We start from the raw sequence: 19381 nt of genomic DNA, 5'->3' as shown, positions 1-19381 counted from the left end.
CTTTAATGCTGCAAAATTACCTCTCAGCCTCATGATGAAATGTAGAATAGCATTATAAAACAGTTTTTTTTTCTCTACCATGGCAAAATGTGTTGAAATTCAGGAAGTTAGCTGTTTTCCTAAAAAAAAAAACGTAGGTGCCCCGGGGCACCAAATGCGGTAATATGGGGCTGTTAGTCGTGCTGAATTGGTTAATAGGAAGTTGCTGAGTCAGAGGATCTATTTTCACCAGATATTGTGGCATTGATTGTGCTAAAGTGAAAATATGCAATTGGCCTTAGATTACCTTTTGGCAAGCTATCAAATAAAGTCAACAGTTTGTTTGCCTAATGCGCCACTGTGCACATTGCCCTGGTATAGTTCAGTGCATGGTTGGCAAGAAGAAAAACATATCCTGGTGTTGCTATTTTCTTCAGCTGCAGCATGTGATACGATGGCTCCCCTAATCACATGTATTAGTTTTACGTAAAAGTAAAAGCTCAAGGCGAAGCAATCTCTGTCTGCAATAACAACTATATGAAGCCATTATGGACATATGAAACTAGGAGAGCGAGGCAGTACACTCTAGTTCCTTTTTGGCCCGCCCCAGATGGTCTTCACTTTAGTGTTCACAGATCTTAGACTGACTGGATAATTTAGTCTATAGTTTCACCTAGGGATTGTTTGAGCCTTTCCCCTATATTTTCCTTATCCAGTCTTGTAAACACCAAAGAGAAAAGGGTAATGAAGGGGGCAGAAAAGGAAATGTGTTGTAGCTCACCTAACTGTTTCTGGTTCAGCTCTTGGACTATTTTCTGGGGCTTATTCAGGTGATTGAAACATCCACATGATTGCAGATAGAAATAGAACGTAAAAGACTACGAACATGCTGTTATCATGAGGAACAGTAGGGAGCAGTGTATTCTCAACATGTTTATTTGCAGAGTTCTAGGCGTTTGAACACATCCTTGTCAAAATTGTAACAGTGGGTTGGAGGACTGCCGACACTTTAAACTTGAGCAGACCGAGGCAGGGAAGTAGGCTACAAAGTCACAGTTTGGCGGATGACATTGAAAGCAGAAATCCAGAGGAAATGTCTTCGTGGTACAAATCTTGGATACTGCTTACAGGTTTTATATTGTTCTATGTTGCTTATCTGTTGTTTGGAGCGTTCGTTTTCTCCACCATCGAACGGCCTGTGGAGGACAAACTTAAAAGAGACATACAAGTCCTGAAAGAAGAGTTTCTCAACCAAAGTTGCGTCAATGCAACATCACTTGAAAACTTTTTGGAGAGAGTTTTACAAGCCAATAAGTATGGGATTTCTATCCTTCCGAATTCTTCTGCGAGTTCTAATTGGGACTTGGCTTCTTCTTTGTTCTTCGCCAACACTTTAGTAACGACAGTCGGTAAGTAAATAGCCTATAACGTTAACGTCACTTGTCTTTGTTAGGCCTACATAGTTTTCGTTTGGTTTCGGCTGGTTTGTGTAAGACGAATCCAAATAGACATTTCTAAACAATTTAAGTGCTAATATTGCAAGATACTCAAGGAAACACTGATTGGTTACAGATTACAATTACAGTTGTAGCTGGGCATTTATTTTGTACTCCGTGACCAAAACATGCCACGCATCAAATGGGCCCATGTGATTTTTCAGGTAAATGCCCCAGTATCAGTGCTTTAAAGGCGTTAAAGCAGGGATGGGTAACTGGTGGTCCTCCTTTTGAAAGCCCTCAGATCCATTTCCACTGACTCAGTCCAGGGTCTCAATTTACCGTTGCAATCTAGATTAGTAGACTGACTACACAAGGTGCAATTTCGAAATCAGGAGTTTTACTCTGTCAATCACTGATAGTCAGTCAATTAGCCCATGTCAGCTAACATTTTTTTTAGATTCCTAACTTAGTTTAGCGGCCAGCTATCTAATATTGTTATCATGGTTGAATTACCTAGCGAGGTCCCCCATTGATTTTCTAAGTTATTCTCACTCAGATATCATTTAAAAACTGCAAACATTTAGCTTCATGCAATGACTAAATGTGTATAATTGCAGGAAATTAACTCTAAAATAAAAAAATGTTGGTAAGCAGACCCAAGAGCAACTGCAGCCTCTCATTATGAGTTCAGATTTAAGTGCCTTTGAACTGGGTATGGTAGTAGGTGCTAGGCGTACCAGTTTGTGTCAAGAACTGCAATGCTGCTGGGTTTTTCGCACAAAAGTTTCCTGTGTATCAAGAATGGAATGATCCACCACCCAAAGGACATCCAGCCAATTTGACACAACTGTGGGAAGCATTGGAGTCAACATGGGCCAGCATCCCTGTGAAACACTTTTGACACCTTGTAGAGTCCATTTCTGACAGATTGAGGCTGTTCTGAGGGCAAGGGTGTTGGGGTGCAACTCTATATTAGGAAGGTGTTCCTAATGCTTGATATACTGTGTGTGTGTGTGTGTGTGGTGAAAACAGTAGTGGTCATAGAATGGAACCTTGAGGAACACCAACACTTACCATTGATTTGCCAGTGGACAAACCATCCAGAGACAAACTGATGTCATTCCAACAGATAAGATCTAAACCAGGCAAGAACCTGTCCATGTAGACCAATTAGGGTTTCAAATCTTTCCAAAAGAATGTGGTGATCAATGGTATCAAAAGCAGCATAAAGGTCTCGGTGCACAAGGACAGACGCAGAGCCTTCTAATGGTCTGTTGACATTAGAAGGTCATTTACCACCTTCACGAGAGCAGTTTCAGTACTACAATGGTTTCTAAAACCAGACTGGATGGTTTCCTATGAATTATGTCTTCAGGAAGGCAGTTAGTTGCCGAGCAACAGATTTTCAAAACATTTTTAGAGGAATGAGAGATTTGATATAGTCAAATATTTTGTTTATATATATATTATTTGGAGTTAAAGGTTTGGCTTTTTCAGGAGAGACATTATTGCCACTTTTAGTGAGCTTGGTATACATCTGGAGGCTAGGGAGCCGTTTATTATGTTCAACATAGGAGGGCCAAGCACAGGAAGTAGCTCTTTCAGTAGTTTAGTTGGAATAAGGTTTAGAGGCCATTGCTATTTTTGTGAATGTGTCCAAATGGCACAGGATTAAATTGATCTGAGGTCCTGGGTGTTCTGTGCAGACTCAGGACAACTGAGTTTTGGAGAATTACGCAAATACAAAGAGGAGTCTAATTTGTTTTCTAATGATCAGGATGTTTTCCTCTAAGAGGTTCATGAATTCATCACTGCTGAAGTGAAGGCAATCCTCACTTGGGGAAGGGAAGTTAGCTTTTCAACCGTATCACAAATAGGGTGATTGAGCAGCAGTGAGTGATTTTCGATATTGCACGGTACTTTCCTAGCTAGTTGGAAGACTTCCAATTTAGTGGAGCGCCATTTCCTTTCCAATTTTTAGAAACTTGTATTTTCTGTATACCAGGGAGCTAGTTTCTTGTGACAATTGAGTTTGTTTTTAACGGTGCGACTGCGTCTAGGGGATTATGCAAGGCAAATGTTTAAATTGTCAGGTAGTTGGTTAGCCCTTTAGAGCCCATAGCGGTCGTCAACTGCCTTTAAAAAAATAAATATCATAGCGGCTGCAAACGGCCTTGTTTTTCTAACAATATCTGCATCGATATCGCAGAATTAACTTCCTAACAACCTGTTGTCTTATTTGCGTGGCTGTTGTCATCCACCAGAAACAGGTTATGCTGTCATTTTGACTTTTAACAGAAAAAAAAATCACTCAATTACTCAAAATGACGATGCCAATGCGTCCACGACTTTTCGCTGTATAAGAGCCTGTATCTGTGTTGGTTGGTGATACGGATTCGGACCCGCGATGTCGAGGTGAAAGAAATGAGACAACAGCAGATATGTTGGATGCTGAGAAATTTGGGGTATAGCTCTCAGATTAGCAAATCCTGTCATGTGCTCGCCTGTACCAACCAAGTGATCATCATCGGAGGAGCTGGAATGATTACTCTCTGTAGTTGCAGTGTTTAGCTGTATATAGTCAGCTAACTATCTGGTTATTTTGTCTTGTTTTTACTGATGTATTTCATATGGCCCAAGCTGCTTGTTATAGGTAGCTAGCTAGTCTGTCAGGCAAGAAACGTTGTTTGGCTGTAGATTTGGCCTTCGCTTGTGAAGCGTCAACCTCAGCTGTCACTTTCACTAGCTAGCCATACATACAGCTAACTAGCCACCGAAATGGACTGTTGGTCGGGAGCTTCATGTAATGGGTTTCCATGGCCGAGCAGCCGCACGCAAGCCAAAGATCATGATGCGCAATATCAAGCCTCGGCTGGAGTGGTGTAAAGCTCGCCGCCATTGGACTCTGGAGCAGTGGAAATGCATTCTCTGGAGTGATGAATAACTCTTCACAATCTGGTAGTCTGACGGACAAATCGGAGTTTGGCGTATGCCAGGAAAACTAATAAGGACACAATGGTATATGGGTAAAAAAAAAGACTTTGAATATCATTTTGAGCATGGTGCAGTTATGAATTACAATTTGGATGGTGTATCAATACGCCGGAGAGGAAGGAAACCGCTCAGGGATTTCACCATGAGGCCAATGGTGATTTTAAAACAGAGTTTAATGACTGTAATAGGAGAACTGAGGATGGGTCAACAACATTGTAGTTACTCTACAATACTAACCTAATTAAGAGTGAAAGAAGGACTCCTTTACAGAATTAAAATATTGTAAAACATGCATCCTGTTTACAATAAGGCACTAAAGTAATAGTGAAAAGAATGTGGCAAAGTAATGAACTTTTTGCCCTGAATACGAAGCGTTATGTTTGGGGCAAATCCAACACAACATATCATTTATACTACTCTTCATACATTCAAACATGGTGGTGGCTGCATCATGTTATGGGCATGCTTGTCATCTGCAAGAATTTTTTTTTTTTTTTAAATAGAAAGAAACGGAATAGCTAAGCACAGGCAAAATCTTAGAGGAAAACCTGGTTCAGTCACCTTTCAGCAGGACAATAATCTAAAACACAACAAGTCAAAATATAGACTGGATTTGCTTACCAAGACAACATTGAATGTTCCTGAGTGGCCTAGTTACAGTGGCTTGTTTTGACTTTCATTTTGTTCAATGATAACCGACTTGTTCCCATAACTTTAATTTTTCTAAATGGCGAGTACACTAACCTCTCTGGCAACAGCATGTTATCTGCTATTGTACTGTGTTTGCTTGTATGGGATCCTAATAATTTCTTAGCTCTATAAACTTGCGCTCTGTCTCATTCTTTTTCTCTCATACTTTCTCTCCACCCTCCCCAGGATATGGGCACACTACACCCCTGTCGGACACAGGCAAAGCCTTCTCCATCTTCTATGCCCTGCTGGGAGTGCCCTTCACCATGCTGGTGCTCACCGCCTGCGTCCAGAGGCTCATGCACCTGGTGACCTACGGACCCATCAGCATGTGCCGCCAGAAGATCGGCCTGGAACCTCTCGCCGCCACTGCCGTCCACTTCGCCATCCTGCTGCTGGTGGTGGTGCTGGGCTTCTTTGTGGTACCCGCCGTGGTGTTCAGCTACATCGAGGACACCTGGTCCTTCCTGGACTCCATATACTTCTGCTTCATCACGCTGTGTACCATCGGCCTGGGCGACTACGTGCCCGGCGAGAATCCCGGACAGAATTTCAGGTCGCTGTATAAGATCTCTGTGATGGGTGAGTCATGAACTAGTCTGAGTGTTACTAGTCTGAGTGCATTTGATAACCGGGCAAGGCACCCTGACATGGCTCATGACACAGCTCAGACTAATATCATATAAATTCCGTGATAGTCATTACACACTCAACTTAAATATTGGTGTTCATGATTTCGAGTTAGAATTGTTTTTCCCCTTTTTGAATAGAAAACAAGGAAATAACTGTGAACAGTGACTGAACGAATGGGTGGAGTTTGCATCAATGTTTTAAACAGAGGGATGTGCATAGGAATAAGTGGACTTGACAATTTTGAGCGTGTGCAGACACTTGAGTGAAGTGGGAGACGCTCGGCCCCAACACCACCTCACATTAGAGAAGCCAGAATGTGACATCTTGACCAGAACTGAGATGGCTAGGCCCTCTGGTGGAAAATGGTGTTGTGTCTCTGTGAAACCGCAGGAACTTTCACACCTCGGATGTGAGAACTGGCGCTTCCTGAGTGCTCCTCCTCCTCTCAAGTAGTGCACTCCGGTCAAAAGGCTCTATATTGTCCAAGGAAGCAATTTTAAGAACTAGTAAATGCTGTTTTGTTTTAGTTTTTAAATGTGCTTATGTAAGATATATTTGAAATACTCATAATTTGAAGATGAGAGGACAGGACATCTCTGCCCTTCATTGTGCTCAATGTCCTGAGCCAACATTTGTGGGCCAAATGTCAGGAGATATTAGTCAGAATGCTGACTGCATGAGTCTCCTGATTTAACATGGTTCAGCCGATGAAAGAAAATTGCTGCATTCCTTATCCCTGTATTGACCCTAGACATGTAATTCTGATACTGAAAATATGCAGTACGGTTTATCGTTTGAGTACATTTGTACTGTACATTTGTAGAAGTCTGAGGACGCCCCCTTGTGGTTTTCAGGAGGAAACTAAAGTGTCGCTCCACTGCCCCCTCCATGTATCCCACAATGTCTGTGATTTGGTTGGTATACTGGATGGGTGAATTTGAATTGGGCTTCTTGTTTTGGGAAGAGTGCAATGTGTGGTGAAATTGCTCTCATCTTAAGGGCATGTTGCAGTAGGGAGTCAAGGATACCACACCATCTACCCAACTTGTACTTGGAAGGATTTCATATTGTCTCATGACATTTGTCAGTGTTATGCTCTTAGTTATGGTATAATTGAATTACTGGAATTACCTTTTTTTTATTCTGTCTCAAAATAACCTCACTGTTTTAGAGCCAAGTGGTGTTTGTTGTACTCTGTGGCGTTGTCTCAACCTTGTTTTAGGGCCCTGTGTTTTGGTTGATCATGTCACATGACCTGGATTTGAACTTTTATTTAAAGCTTGTTCATCACACTTTACCCTTTTCTTCTTTTTATGTCATATGGTCCAGCACCATTCTCAGACAATTGCTAAAATTGTGGGTGTAGTTCTCATTAAAGTTTCAACTACTGGGAAAATAGGTTGTTTTGCTCATGTCATAATATACTTTTCCTGTCTCAAAATACCTCACATGGCATGACAGAATTTAAGTCACAAGGGAGGTGTAAGTCTACTCTGCTTACTGAGCTGCAGTGAAACAACTGTTGAAACAAATGAACCATGATATGGCATATAAGCATAACTGTATCGTGAGGAAGCCCGTTGTAGAAGTCTGAAGACGGACCCCTTTGTGGTTTTCTTCTTGTCCAGCAGGAATACAGATCGAGCACACCAGTGTGGTGAATTTGCACTTTGTGAGACAAGTGACTGTGTCCATGTATAATGCTTCTTCCCACAGCGTATACTTGCTGATGTTGAATTAATGTTGTGGTCTCTGTCCTCTGCAGTGTACCTGTTTGTCGGGCTGATGATGATGTACCTGATCCTGCGTGCCTTCCACCGGATGGCCGACCTGCATGGCCTGACTTCTTTCTTCCAGCTCCCCCACTGTGACGAGGATATAGAGGAGGACAAGGAGCCCATCATCGAGGCCGGCCACGAGGACCAGCATGAGGCGGAGGACTCTGCCAAGCCCCTGGATCCGGCCTCCCAGACCTCCTATAACACCATCAACCGATAAGGACTCACTCCAATCTGGTCCGTTCTCCTTTACATCAGTCAGGTCAAACAGTTTAAACTACAGTCACTGTTTTACAGCAACACAGGGATGAGTTTAAAACCTGACACTATATAGGCACCAAAGACTATCTTTACCACTGTGAGGCAACTCATGGGTCAGGTCAGACCTTCCTGCTATGACAGCGCAACTAAACCAAAGAGAAACAAAAACTCTACAGCTGCACCAGTGCACCCAGTTGACACTTGGCGAGGGTTGTTCGTCAAGGAGGGAAAAGGTTGTTATTCCATAACCTACAGAGAACACTTCTGGTTGGGACTGATTCTGATTATTTATCACTTTTTTTTGGTTTCAGACCAAAAAATATTTAAGTATCATATACTGATATTTTCATGTACCCTTTTGTGGTTTTTAGGTCAGGGTTGATCAAGGAAGGTCATACAGAAATATCTGATATTTCAAAACTAAACAAACTCCTTATAGCGGCCATCTTTTGAAGGAGTTTGTTGCCCCTCCCTAGTAACTATGTGAAAAAGCCATTGCTTGAGACTTTGTCTTGAGTCATATGATGGATAACATTCCTAGGACTAGCGTGGGCTTTTCCCGGCTTTGTTTTTGCCTGTGGTGTGACATGGTCATGTGTTTAAAAAATAATAAGAAGAAAAAAAGACAAGGATATCATCTGAAGGATAACAAATTTAGGGAACAAAAGGATTGAAAATAAAAACCAAGTATATGTGTTCTGATGTGCAGTTGTCATTTGTTCAACGTTAGGAAGTGTCATTGTGAAAGCTATGTGACAGATTGTTCAGGATTAGCATGTAGGAAGTTTGTCAATGTACGTAGTGGCAAATGACAATGTAATATCTGCCAATAATGTAATGGCTGCTAATGTAATAACTTTTGCATTTGTTATAAATGCTGATAATGTAATAAATTGCTAAATGTTTGTGCATAATGTAATAATTATTACATTGTGTTGATTATTACAAAATTAAGTGGGTCACTTTTTTTAAATGAATGTAATAATTTTAAACAATGTAATAACACAATGTAATAACTAAATTCACTCTTGTCTCATGTATATCAAGTGTCATGCTTCAGTAATAGTGGACAACACACCACATTCCTGAATCCTTATTTGATATTACTAAGGGAACGTAATTGTCCAGTTCATTAAACCAGTGGACTAATGTTGGCGGGCCCAAACTCATGTTTCCCAGCAGACATAAAGGGGGAGATCGTGGCATTTTCATTACAGTTTGGGACTGTTATCTGTAATATCTCCACATGACCTGAACATACAGGGCATTCGGAAAGTATTCAGACCCCTTTCCTCATAAATCTACACACAATACCCCACAATGACAAAGCGAAAACAGGTTTAGAAATTTGTGCAAATGTATTCAAATAAAAAAACTAAAATACCCTATTTCACTCGGGTGCATCCTGTTTCCATTGATCACCCTTTCTACAACTTGATTGGAGTCCACCTGTGGTGAATTCAATTGATTGGACATGATTTGGAAAGGCGCACACACCTGTCTATATAAGGTCCCATAGTTGACAGTGCATGTCAAAGCAAAAACCAAGCCATGAGATTGAAGGAATTGTCCGTAAGAGCTTGGACGGGCTTGTGTCGAGGCACAGATCTGGGGAAGGGTACCAAAAAATGTCTGCAGCATTGAAGGTCCCCAAGAACACAGTGGCCTCCATTCTAAAATGGAAGAAGTTTGAAACCACCAAGACTCTTCCTAGAGCTGGCCGCCCGGCAAAACTGAGCAATTGGGTGAGAAGGGCCTTGGTCAGGGAGGTGACCAAGAACCCAATGGTCACTCTGACGGAGCTCCAGACTTCCTTGATGGCGATGGGAGAACCTTCCAAAAGAACAACCATCCCTGCAGCACTCCACCAATCAGGCCTTTATGGTAGAGTGGCCAGATAGAAGCCACTGCACAGGAAAAGGCACATGACAGCCCGCTTGGAGTTTACCAATAGGCACCTAAAGGACTCTCAGACCATGAGAAAAAAAGATGCTCTTATCTGATGAAACCAAGATTGAGCTCTTTGGCCTGACACCAGCAAAAAGGTAGAGACAATAATACATCACAGGAAGCAGCAACGGCCATACATGTTAGTGAGCATGTCTCCTTTGCCAAAATAATCCATCAACCTGACAGGTGTGGCATAACAAGAGGCTGATTAAACAGCATGATCATTACACAGGTGCACCTTGTGATGGGGACAATAAAAGGACACTAAAATGTGAAGTTTGGGTAACTGTACTTTACTATTTATATTTTTGACTACTTTTACTTCACTACATTCCTAAAGAAAATACTGTACTTTTTACTCCATACATTTTCCCTGACAACCAAAAGTACTCTTTTGAATGCTTAGCAGGACAGGAAAATGGTAAAACACACGGTCATCCGTACTGCCTCTGGCCTGGTGGACTCACTAAACACAAATGCATATTTTGTAAATAATGTTCGTACATTTTAAAAACAAGAAAATGGTGCGGTCTGCTTTGCTTAATATAAGGAATTTCAAATGATTTATACTTTTACTTTTGATACTTAAGTATATTTATAACCAAATACTTTTAGAATTTTACTCAAGTAATATTTTACTGTCTGACTTTCATTTTCACTCTATTAAGGTATCTATACTTTTACTCAAGTATGGCTATTGGGAACTTTTTCCACCACTGGGTATCTCTGACCAACATATGCATATCTGTATTCTCAGTCATGTGGAATCCATTGATTAGGGCCTAATGAATTTATTTAAATTGACTGATTTCCTTATATGAGATGTAACTTAAGTAAAATCTTTGAAATTGTTGCATGTTGCGTTTATTTTTGTTCAGTATACATTTTCCGTCACACAAGACCACGTGCTAACACAGCCCAATCACTGGCCGGCAGGCTATGAGGAAGCTTGCACCCTCATACCATAGACATTAAAGAAAATGTTCTCCCAAAACCACTCATTCCTTTAATTTACAGTGTTAAATAACACATGTTTTTTTTTCTTCCATTTTGGCATTGTAATAAGGTTGGTAGCAACATGGAAAATCGTTGTGGAAATCTGTTGCAGCTCAAGTCGACGACAACGTTCACAATGCAATGCTTGCTCTATGGGCTGGCTACACACAATAATACCAAAGACAATATCACCATGTAAAGTGTCTATTTAACTGTAAAATCGCTTAAATAAACTACACTATCAATTTAGGAGTCTAGTCTCACCATGTTCAAACTGCAGATCGATGAGTCTGACATTCGCAAGGGCAGATATACTTTTGAGATGGGAAACGTTGTCCATACTAAGGCAATGGGCCACGAGGTGCATGCTGGGCTATTATTATGGGACAAGAAGCGCTCTCCTTCAAGGGGTGAATGGGAGTCAATTGGGCGCTAGCTCAAAAAGTCAACATTAGCATGTATTTCGTCAACAAGATGTACAAAATTACAAATATTTTCCATGATATGAGATATTTAACTTGCTATATGTGATACTGTATAGCTTTGGAATCGTGACATTAAGTACTGTCGAGGAAAATAGCAGTTTCTCTACTCATACCCTGACACAGAGAAGAGATTGTGAGACGATTATTTTAGCAACCGTGTGACGCTGCATAACGACGTGAACGAGATTGGTAGACAGTCTGCTGGGTGGGGCGTTAAACGTTCCTCAATTCATTACCCAATGAGATTCCATCTCCTTTCTCTGGGCCCATTCACCAACATGGCACGCTTGAAATTCAAATTCTTTCGGCTTTATGAGCTACAAGGAGTTTTCCATATGAATACTTAGATGTCGTCAGCGCTATCGCTATCGATTGGTTTCAATGTCTGCAATCAAAGCATAATGTAATAACGATTACATTACGCGCAAAAAAGCTATCACGTTATGCGTTCAGTATATTGTCCATTTATTACATGATAAATACAAAAGTTATTACATTAGCAGCGATTACATTATTGGCAGTTAAGACATGATCAGTTGCTACAAACTTATTACACTTTTCACATGCACTTTAACAATTCAACAGCACAAGATCCAGCTACACTTGCATTGTTCTGACACTTATGTCCACTAGGTGTCAACACGGTACATTGAGTATTTTTCTCTGGCTGCTTGCTCGTGTTCTGCAGCAGGATCCCCACCGAAGAGGTGTGATTCTTCTGTCGCAGTTTAGACAAGTGAAACTGTTTGAAAAGACTGGCACAAACCCATTTAATTTCAGAATTTATGCTACGTCAATGGGCATAAATTAGACAGTGCACTTACATGTCTTTTATTGTCAAATGTAAGCATAATTTCCTTTTTCAGGGCATTAAGCCAAAATACATTATATAAACAAGAATATAAAACAAACTGCAATTGTGAAACAAAAAGATTACATATTTAGCTGAACATTTAAATATTAAGTTTCTATAAATAACTCGTCCTTTGAACCATTTCTGACACTGGTTAGACATTTTCTATAAAAATGCAGCACAATAGACGTTAATGAAATCCTTATTGATGAAACTGCTAAGTTCGTTTGGGATATTACAACAACCAAGTTACTGCAACAAAAAAAACACAATTTTCCCCCTTAGACATCATTGCACACACACAACAGAACCATATTGAGGAATTCCTCTATATTACCTCCAGCTGTTATAACCGGATATTGAACTACTGGTAAGCACCATGACATTTCACAGCCAGTAACTCGGGTTAAGGTAATATTTGTATTTGCTAATGGCTGAAGCTAACTGTAAGTTAGTGGCACAGCTCAATATGTAGCCTAATTATGCATACTGGTTAGGCAAAGTAGACTACTACTAAAGAACATACTGACAAATACAATGCAGTATTATTGTATTATAGGGCGGCAGGGTAGCCTAGTGGTTAGGGCTGTCGTTCTGCCCCTGAACAGGCAGTTATCCCACTGTTCCTAGGCCGTCATTGAAAATAAGAATTTGTTCTTAACTGACGTGCCTAGTTAAATAAAGGTATATGTACTTTTGTGATATTGAAGGATGTGAGAATGTGTTCAACATTAACCCACAACTTACCAATGAAAGGGATTTCTTCACAGAAGACATTTCCCCTCAGGTTAAAGTTTTTTTCACATTTAAAAACTGTCCTCTATCTTCCCTTTAATAGATGCCTGAGGCATGTAATGGTATTCCAAAATTCCAACTGTTTGAGTCAATTCTACACACAAATGAATTCATTGGACATCAATCTGAACTGCTTTGCTATTAGCAACATCCTACAATATAATCTATTGATATAGCTAGGCATAAGGGATATTACATTTAACATTTAAAACACCACTAATTGACTAATTAACATTCAGCCTTTCCTTCTTTTGTATAAAAACATCACATTTCAGTCATTAAACCATGTGATCAACTGGACAGAGTAAACACTACATTTCAACGTCTTGTTCTCTTAATAATGTAATAATTTCCTCAAAGCTCTGGTGATCAAGACTCTACCAGTATTTCCATGATGTGCTCCAGCTCATTCAGGTCCCTGAAGCTCTGGTTGAGGGAGAAGGGAGAGGGTGAAGTGGATGGAACGGAGGACAGAGAGGGTAAATACTTAAGCAGCTCGTCACTGGCTGCAGCAGAGAGTGCTCGGACCCCCATCTCCCTGTCAAACACAGACGTGTCAATGTCATGGAAAAGTTCATCCAGTTTCACATCCTGCAGGTAGCTGGAATGCATGACCTCCTCCACACTACCAAAAGCCACCCCCTCTGAGGTTCTAGAACCCCCAGGGCGCCACTCAGAACTCCAGTGCCATGTGGGGGCCTGTCTGGACCCCAGGTCTCCAGGTAGGTTCTCAATGGACATGAAAGGTGTCCTCTGAGGTGCCTGAGGCCCTGGCCCTCCATCAACGGCTAAGTCTAGTTCTTTCAGGATGGAGGAGACTGCAGCTGACAGGGAGAAGTCACTCTCTGAGGACATCCAGACCTCCTCCATGTCCTCGACACTGTTTACAACACCCATACCAGACTCCCGTTGGGTGCAGGGGTTAGATGGGACCATGGGTGGCACAGGTCCTGTCAGTTTAACTAACCCAGATGGAGGCTTGTTTTCTATGTGTATCTGCCGCAGGGTGTTGGCTATCAACACCGAGCGGCGCAAACTAGGCTCCACCAGTGCCTTCCCGCGGTGGTACTTGTCGAGGGAGATGCCCAGCACTGACTGCCGCTGGCTCTCCCAAGTGGCGCTACGCATGCACCCCACGACATCATCATGGAGTTTGCGCTTCTGTCCCTTGGATATCATCATCCTCCTCGACCAAACGTTGTTACTGTTAGCTAGAGGGAGAACACAAAACTTGGTAAGAATCTTTAAAGATCACATCACGTTACATGGTGAGCTGACTGCAGTTGTGGGATAATAATTAGCTAGTAATATAGCTATGTCCCGGTGATAATTGGCTAGTAAATAAATGCCTAGACAGCTAACGTTAGTACAGTAGCTAACGTTGGTTAGCTAGGTAGCTAGCAATAGCTTTCTCTCCACTTCCTAACGTTACTTTGTCGAAATTTGACAAAACAACAAACCTGTCGTGCGCAACTGTTCTTCTGGCTCCAGGTATCTTTTCAATATACAAATGTAAAGAATGCTGTTCGCTCCAAATATATTTGTTTGCCTAGCTCGCCAGCGCGGTACAAAATCCACCGGCAAACTAAAACGTAAACTTGTTCCCGCCCGAGATTTAAGTTTCACCAGAGAGGAAAAGGCGAAGCGAGAGGTTTGAGTCTCGCCAAAATCAAGTGAAGGAGAGAAGTGAACAATTCTTCATTAGTTCTTAATTTTCTCGAAATCTAAAAGCACACCGTAGATTCGAGCCAATATCTTAAGTAGTTGAACATATTATTACTCAAACCTCGTGACAAACTGAAACGTTTTCATTTTCGTCAAAATAACTTTTGCTTGTGATTTGTCGCGAGACGACCGTTAGACCCGATAACGTATTTCTACGCATGAGTTTAGCTAGCCACCGTCGTCATGCCTTCATCTACAATGGTGCGTTCGTAAATTGCCTCCAGTGTTGCAGAGTGTACCCAGGTCGTAAATCTGAGTAGATAGACAGAATTAATTTACGAACGCACCCCAAGTGTGATCAGCGATTTCTATTGGAGGAGAGGTTTTAGCTTATCTTCATAGTGTAGTATTTTCCCTGGGTGCTGGAAATAGTGACAAGCGGCGAGTTACACGAGTGCATTACATCACTAGGGTAGTCTACATAAGAATAAAAAATACATATTTAAAGCAAATTACTAATGCATGTGAATCGGATAACGTTTCTCAAATAATACTAAATTAAAATATAAGTAAATATAAGTTTTTAAAAAACTTTCTTGGGTTTACAGTAGGCTGGCCTATTTTGACAAAGCCAGCTATGGACTGTCACGAGCTATATTGCTCAACAAGTTACTGAATGCTTTGCATGCCCATGATACTGTGATTAGGCTTCGCAAGTCATTGCATGCCTACCTGTTTGTCTCTATATTCAAGCAGAAAGCTTCTAAAATGTTTGTCTCAATCGCCAAATTAGAAATTCAAACTCGTCAGAATTGCAGTAGATAATGGAAATGTCGTCTATGGTGTTGACAGTGGTGGGATAGTCCCAGCAGTCTCTAAGCTTTTGTTTGAAGTGTTCACAAAGGGGTTTGTGTATGTGACACTTCTAGATATCGGAAATAGTGACTCTGTATGTGAGTGTACTACTGCCTCTGCCAAGAAGACTTTTGAGACCTTCATGGCACAGGTCAGGTGCTAGTTCACCAAAAACCAGAGTTATTGGTTCAAGCTCAATTTTAGCTGTTCACCCTCAATGGCAACATAGTGCCAGCAAATACCTCTGATAAACATTGTCAACATGTTTTTCTAGAGAGAGTGACACAAAGACTGGCAACCCTTTATTTCAAAAGCAAGCTATAAAATGATGACATATTATATGATTCTTAGGAATATATACATTTGTAGTCTACATTTGTTGGCACAGCACACGGTCAGGCTACAAGTAGGCATAGGCTATCAATAACACATAGGCCTAATTGCTGACTCACTTGGTACTCATACTGTCCATTCAACATTAAATTGCTGTTCGGAAAAAAAAAATATTTGAACGATATAGTCTGCACAAAGTCTGAGGCCCACAACAACTACAAAGATGATTAACATATTACGTTTTTCCTACATTATAATATCCATTGTCAAGATAATGAAAATAATTACAAAACATTAGCAAAAGCCAAAGCTGCCATTTCTTTCAAGCAAGAAAGATTGGCCTGTAGAAATAAGATCTAAGTTGCGGTGTCTGATAGGCCAGCTGTGGTAACTGCTTCATGGAAACAGGGAAGGAGGAGGGCTCTGTCTTGTTAGGGTTAACTGTACTCCCCGCAAACCCCAACGGTCTTCCTGTCCCAGTCAGAGATGGACAAGCACTTGATGAAGAAGTGTCCCAGGTCATATTTGGAAATGACGCGCCCTTTCAGCATGTTCTCTGTCACTGTGTACTTCTCAGTCAAAGGGAACTTATCTGTTGGGAATAGCAGTGCATTTATATTTAGCAGTTTAATATAAGGCACCTAATATTATTAGATATTCAGAAAATGTTTATCTCAATATGTTTATGTTTAATATCAGCTGAATAAAAAGCATTAGCTGGAGCACCCCCAGAGAACATTATTTAATATACAGGTGCTGACCAACGGTGAATAAACTGTAAACTATTTTAGTTTAAATAAAAAATTGAGTGTGTGACTCTTTATTTATTTTAATATCAGTTGAATAACACTAATCCATCCAGTACATACCCACTGGGCACACACTTTGAATCAACGTTTTTCCCACATAATTTCAATAAAATTACATTGAACCAATGTGGAATAGATGTTGAATTGACATCTTTGCCCAGTGGGTTAGAGTGTGAGGAAGGATGATATACCTATTATGTCATTACTGGAATCACTTACAGTATGCGTCTATGGTAGTACAATATTACATTTCTCATGATTCAGGAAATGAGGAAGGGCGATGACTAACCGTCGATGTGAGGGGGCATGACAGCCACAAAATCCAGCCCTGACTCCTTCAGCACCATGTACATCCTATCATGGTCCTCCGTTACCGGCAGGAGCCTGGGTGGCACTTTAGACCGGTCCCATAGGAGGAAGGCTGTGAAGCAGAGAGGGGGACGATATAAGGATATGGTTTCTTTATGGTGGTTTATTGGAAGTTGGAAAGATTCTGTAACCCTGACTGTCCAAGATGTACCCGACATGCAGCCAACTACTTTGCGGATCCCCCCAGCCTTCATGGCGTCTAGGATGTTTCTGGTTCCTTCTGACATCATTGTTGTGGGACCTGTGGATTACAATTTAAACATGAACATACCGACCAATATCCTGGCCTAAGCAACCCCTAGTGCAGTTAGTTACTGCACTCTCACCCTGAATATTATTACAAAACATATTTTACCTCAGAGCAGAAAACATGTTTTAATGAGACTCCTGAACACTTCCATTTTGTTTTTCACTTGATTTCAACTTGTATAAAGGGAAAGGGGGATACCTAGTCAGTTGTACAACTGAATGCCTTCAACTGAAATGTGTCTTCCGCATTTAACCCAACCCCTATAACATATCTGTTATAACTTGTTTTTATTCACACAACTGCACATATGTTTTCACTAACTTAACATTCCTATAACTTATTAATGAAAGATTGCCTAAACTTACTGAGGTCAGTCCTGGTGCCTAGAACGATGATAACAGCATCCTGACCCTGTATAGTCTTTTTCACATCTTCCTTATTGAGGACATCTCCTACCACCACCCTGCAGGCTTTGTGTTCTGCAGGCAGCCTGGCAGGGTCCCTCACCAGCACTGTCACATTGTAACCTGTGGACAATGATGAACAAAGAAGCATTGTGAATTTATTGAGTCATCTTATCATTTATCAATGATCCATTGGTATTTCAGTCTGATTGGAATATGAAGATGAGTGGAATATGTAATTGGTTCATTTTTGACGAATCGATCTCAATTCTAGAGCACGGCCATGGATCGAATTGATGAGGCCATCCCAGTGTTATGGATAAGCACGATAAGCAAGACAGTGGACTTTATCACGTATCTGCCACGCACTCCAATGCACTCATAGCAATCACGAGTCAGCAGAACACTATAACGACTTGCATGACTCGACACTTTTGTCTCGTGATCTCAGAGCAAGGAAAGGAAAACGCTTGGGAATCAAATAAGCCAAATTATATCTGCATATTTTAGCACGTTAGCCACATGTGATTGAGTGTGCATTTTATAAATAGCATTGACAACTGGGTTACATTTTTAGGCTATTAATTTGAAACTATGTAATTAATAGCATAGATCAGATTGGAATATAATATAAAATAACAGCACAATATATAATACCTGTTTTTTCTCAGAGGAAGGCTGTGGCAAATAGCCCAGATGACCATTGATACTTCCAATTACACTAGCATAGCATATGTTAATGACAGATGTCTACTGTCCTATAGCATTGCATAGAAAACGTTCAGCATAGTTTAGAAACATGACAAAACACTCCGATCACCTTTGGACCAGTCTACACAGCAAATGCTATATGAGGGATTGTGTAAATAACATATCATTAACCTACAACCTACAATCATATCCTACAACCATTTGTAAATCATGTCATTTCGAAACGTTGCCTACCCGCTGCAACAGCCAGTGGTAAGGTCACCAGTCCGGTCATTCCCGTGGCCCCAAATATTGCAACATTCTTGATCGATTCTGACATAATAACAGATTGAGAAAATATCACTGGTCACAGAAGAATGTTACAATTTCTTGCTTCGTTGATCGTGTGCAACAATATCCGAAAACACACATGCAGAATGAACCTATTTGACACTTTGGGAAACGCCCCTTTTAGATAATCAAAAAAGGCTCACTTCCGCAATAGATCCGCCCAGCCCCATCAATTAAAGGAAAACGCACACAGTCACAACAGGGCTGCATTGTGCAGAAGTCCTGTTTTTTGTGTGAATTTCAAAACTTTATTGTCAGTTGATCTATCCAGATCAACCATAGCGCACGGTTGATTTTCATGGCAAGATATATTCCTTTTATAGAATTTTAAGTCACGTATTCTGTTTTTGTTCTCTGTCTGGAGATCCAAAGTTCTGAAAGGTTGGCATTTCCCAAAATATGTCAAGAGTGTCACGCCCTGATCTGTTTCACCTGTCCCTGTGATTGTCTCCACCCTCTACAGGTGTCGCCCCCCACTTTTCCTTGATAGATGCATTCCATAAAATGGTCCCTGTATGAAAGGCTCTTCATTATGGGACATTCATGTCATTTATAGATGAGGAGAGAACAATTACTGAAGGTTGAAGTAGATTCATTTTTATGTCACTTCAGGTACAAATCATTTATTTAGTTATCCATAGATGTATCCATAGGTGGGTGTGTTTAAAAAAAAATGTATATTGTTTTTTTAATTCAGATTTTCATGGGGTGCTGTAGCACCCTTAGCCCTCCTACTAACCTGCAGCTATGTAGTTAACCGTTAATTATCTGTTTACAGACCAGAAATACAATGAGTTTATGT

The 19381-nt window shown here is 40.8% G+C and overlaps 3 protein-coding genes across 3 annotated transcripts; 1 reads left to right on the top strand and 2 right to left on the bottom strand.

Annotated features, from left to right (window-relative positions):
- Positions 1-570: 570 nt before the first annotated feature.
- LOC110503593 (potassium channel subfamily K member 6) lies at positions 571-8928 on the top strand. Its single transcript, XM_021582001.2, has 3 exons — positions 571-1388; positions 5289-5684; positions 7501-8928. Exons 1-3 carry the CDS (start codon positions 1073-1075, stop codon positions 7731-7733), a joined length of 945 nt encoding a protein of 314 aa, XP_021437676.1. The 5' UTR covers positions 571-1072; the 3' UTR covers positions 7734-8928.
- Positions 8929-12704: 3776 nt separating this feature from the next.
- sertad3 (SERTA domain containing 3) lies at positions 12705-14767 on the bottom strand. The gene is made up of 2 exons (XM_021582000.2): positions 14314-14767; positions 12705-14064 (listed from the first exon to the last, which is right to left on the bottom strand). The coding sequence occupies exon 2, from the start codon at positions 14033-14035 to the stop codon at positions 13223-13225; it is 813 nt and encodes a 270-aa protein (XP_021437675.2). The 5' UTR covers positions 14036-14064; positions 14314-14767; the 3' UTR covers positions 12705-13222.
- Positions 14768-15662: 895 nt separating this feature from the next.
- Positions 15663-18723, bottom strand: LOC110503591 (flavin reductase (NADPH)). Its single transcript, XM_021581998.2, has 5 exons — positions 18484-18723; positions 17500-17661; positions 17036-17125; positions 16805-16936; positions 15663-16298 (listed from the first exon to the last, which is right to left on the bottom strand). Exons 1-5 carry the CDS (start codon positions 18566-18568, stop codon positions 16144-16146), a joined length of 624 nt encoding a protein of 207 aa, XP_021437673.1. The 5' UTR covers positions 18569-18723; the 3' UTR covers positions 15663-16143.
- Positions 18724-19381: the final 658 nt, after the last annotated feature.

This window comes from Oncorhynchus mykiss, chromosome 24 (genome assembly GCF_013265735.2).
Source record: "Oncorhynchus mykiss isolate Arlee chromosome 24, USDA_OmykA_1.1, whole genome shotgun sequence".
In the NCBI taxonomy this organism is placed as follows: Eukaryota; Metazoa; Chordata; class Actinopteri; order Salmoniformes; family Salmonidae; genus Oncorhynchus; species Oncorhynchus mykiss.
This window is presented reverse-complemented; position numbering and strand designations above follow the sequence as displayed.

Coding starts and splice junctions, on each gene's coding strand:
- LOC110503593 (XM_021582001.2), top strand. CDS start 1,073: ATGTCTTCGTGGTACAAATCTTGGATACTGCTTACAGGTTTTATATTG. Junction 1,389..5,288: donor CACTTTAGTAACGACAGTCG/GTAAGTAAATAG, acceptor CACCCTCCCCAG/GATATGGGCACACTACACCC. Junction 5,685..7,500: donor GTATAAGATCTCTGTGATGG/GTGAGTCATGAA, acceptor TGTCCTCTGCAG/TGTACCTGTTTGTCGGGCTG.
- sertad3 (XM_021582000.2), bottom strand. CDS start 14,035: ATGATGATATCCAAGGGACAGAAGCGCAAACTCCATGATGATGTCGTG.
- LOC110503591 (XM_021581998.2), bottom strand. CDS start 18,568: ATGTCAGAATCGATCAAGAATGTTGCAATATTTGGGGCCACGGGAATG. Junction 17,662..18,483: donor ACCACTGGCTGTTGCAGCGG/GTAGGCAACGTT, acceptor CATTGTCCACAG/GTTACAATGTGACAGTGCTG. Junction 17,126..17,499: donor AGGCACCAGGACTGACCTCA/GTAAGTTTAGGC, acceptor TGTAATCCACAG/GTCCCACAACAATGATGTCA.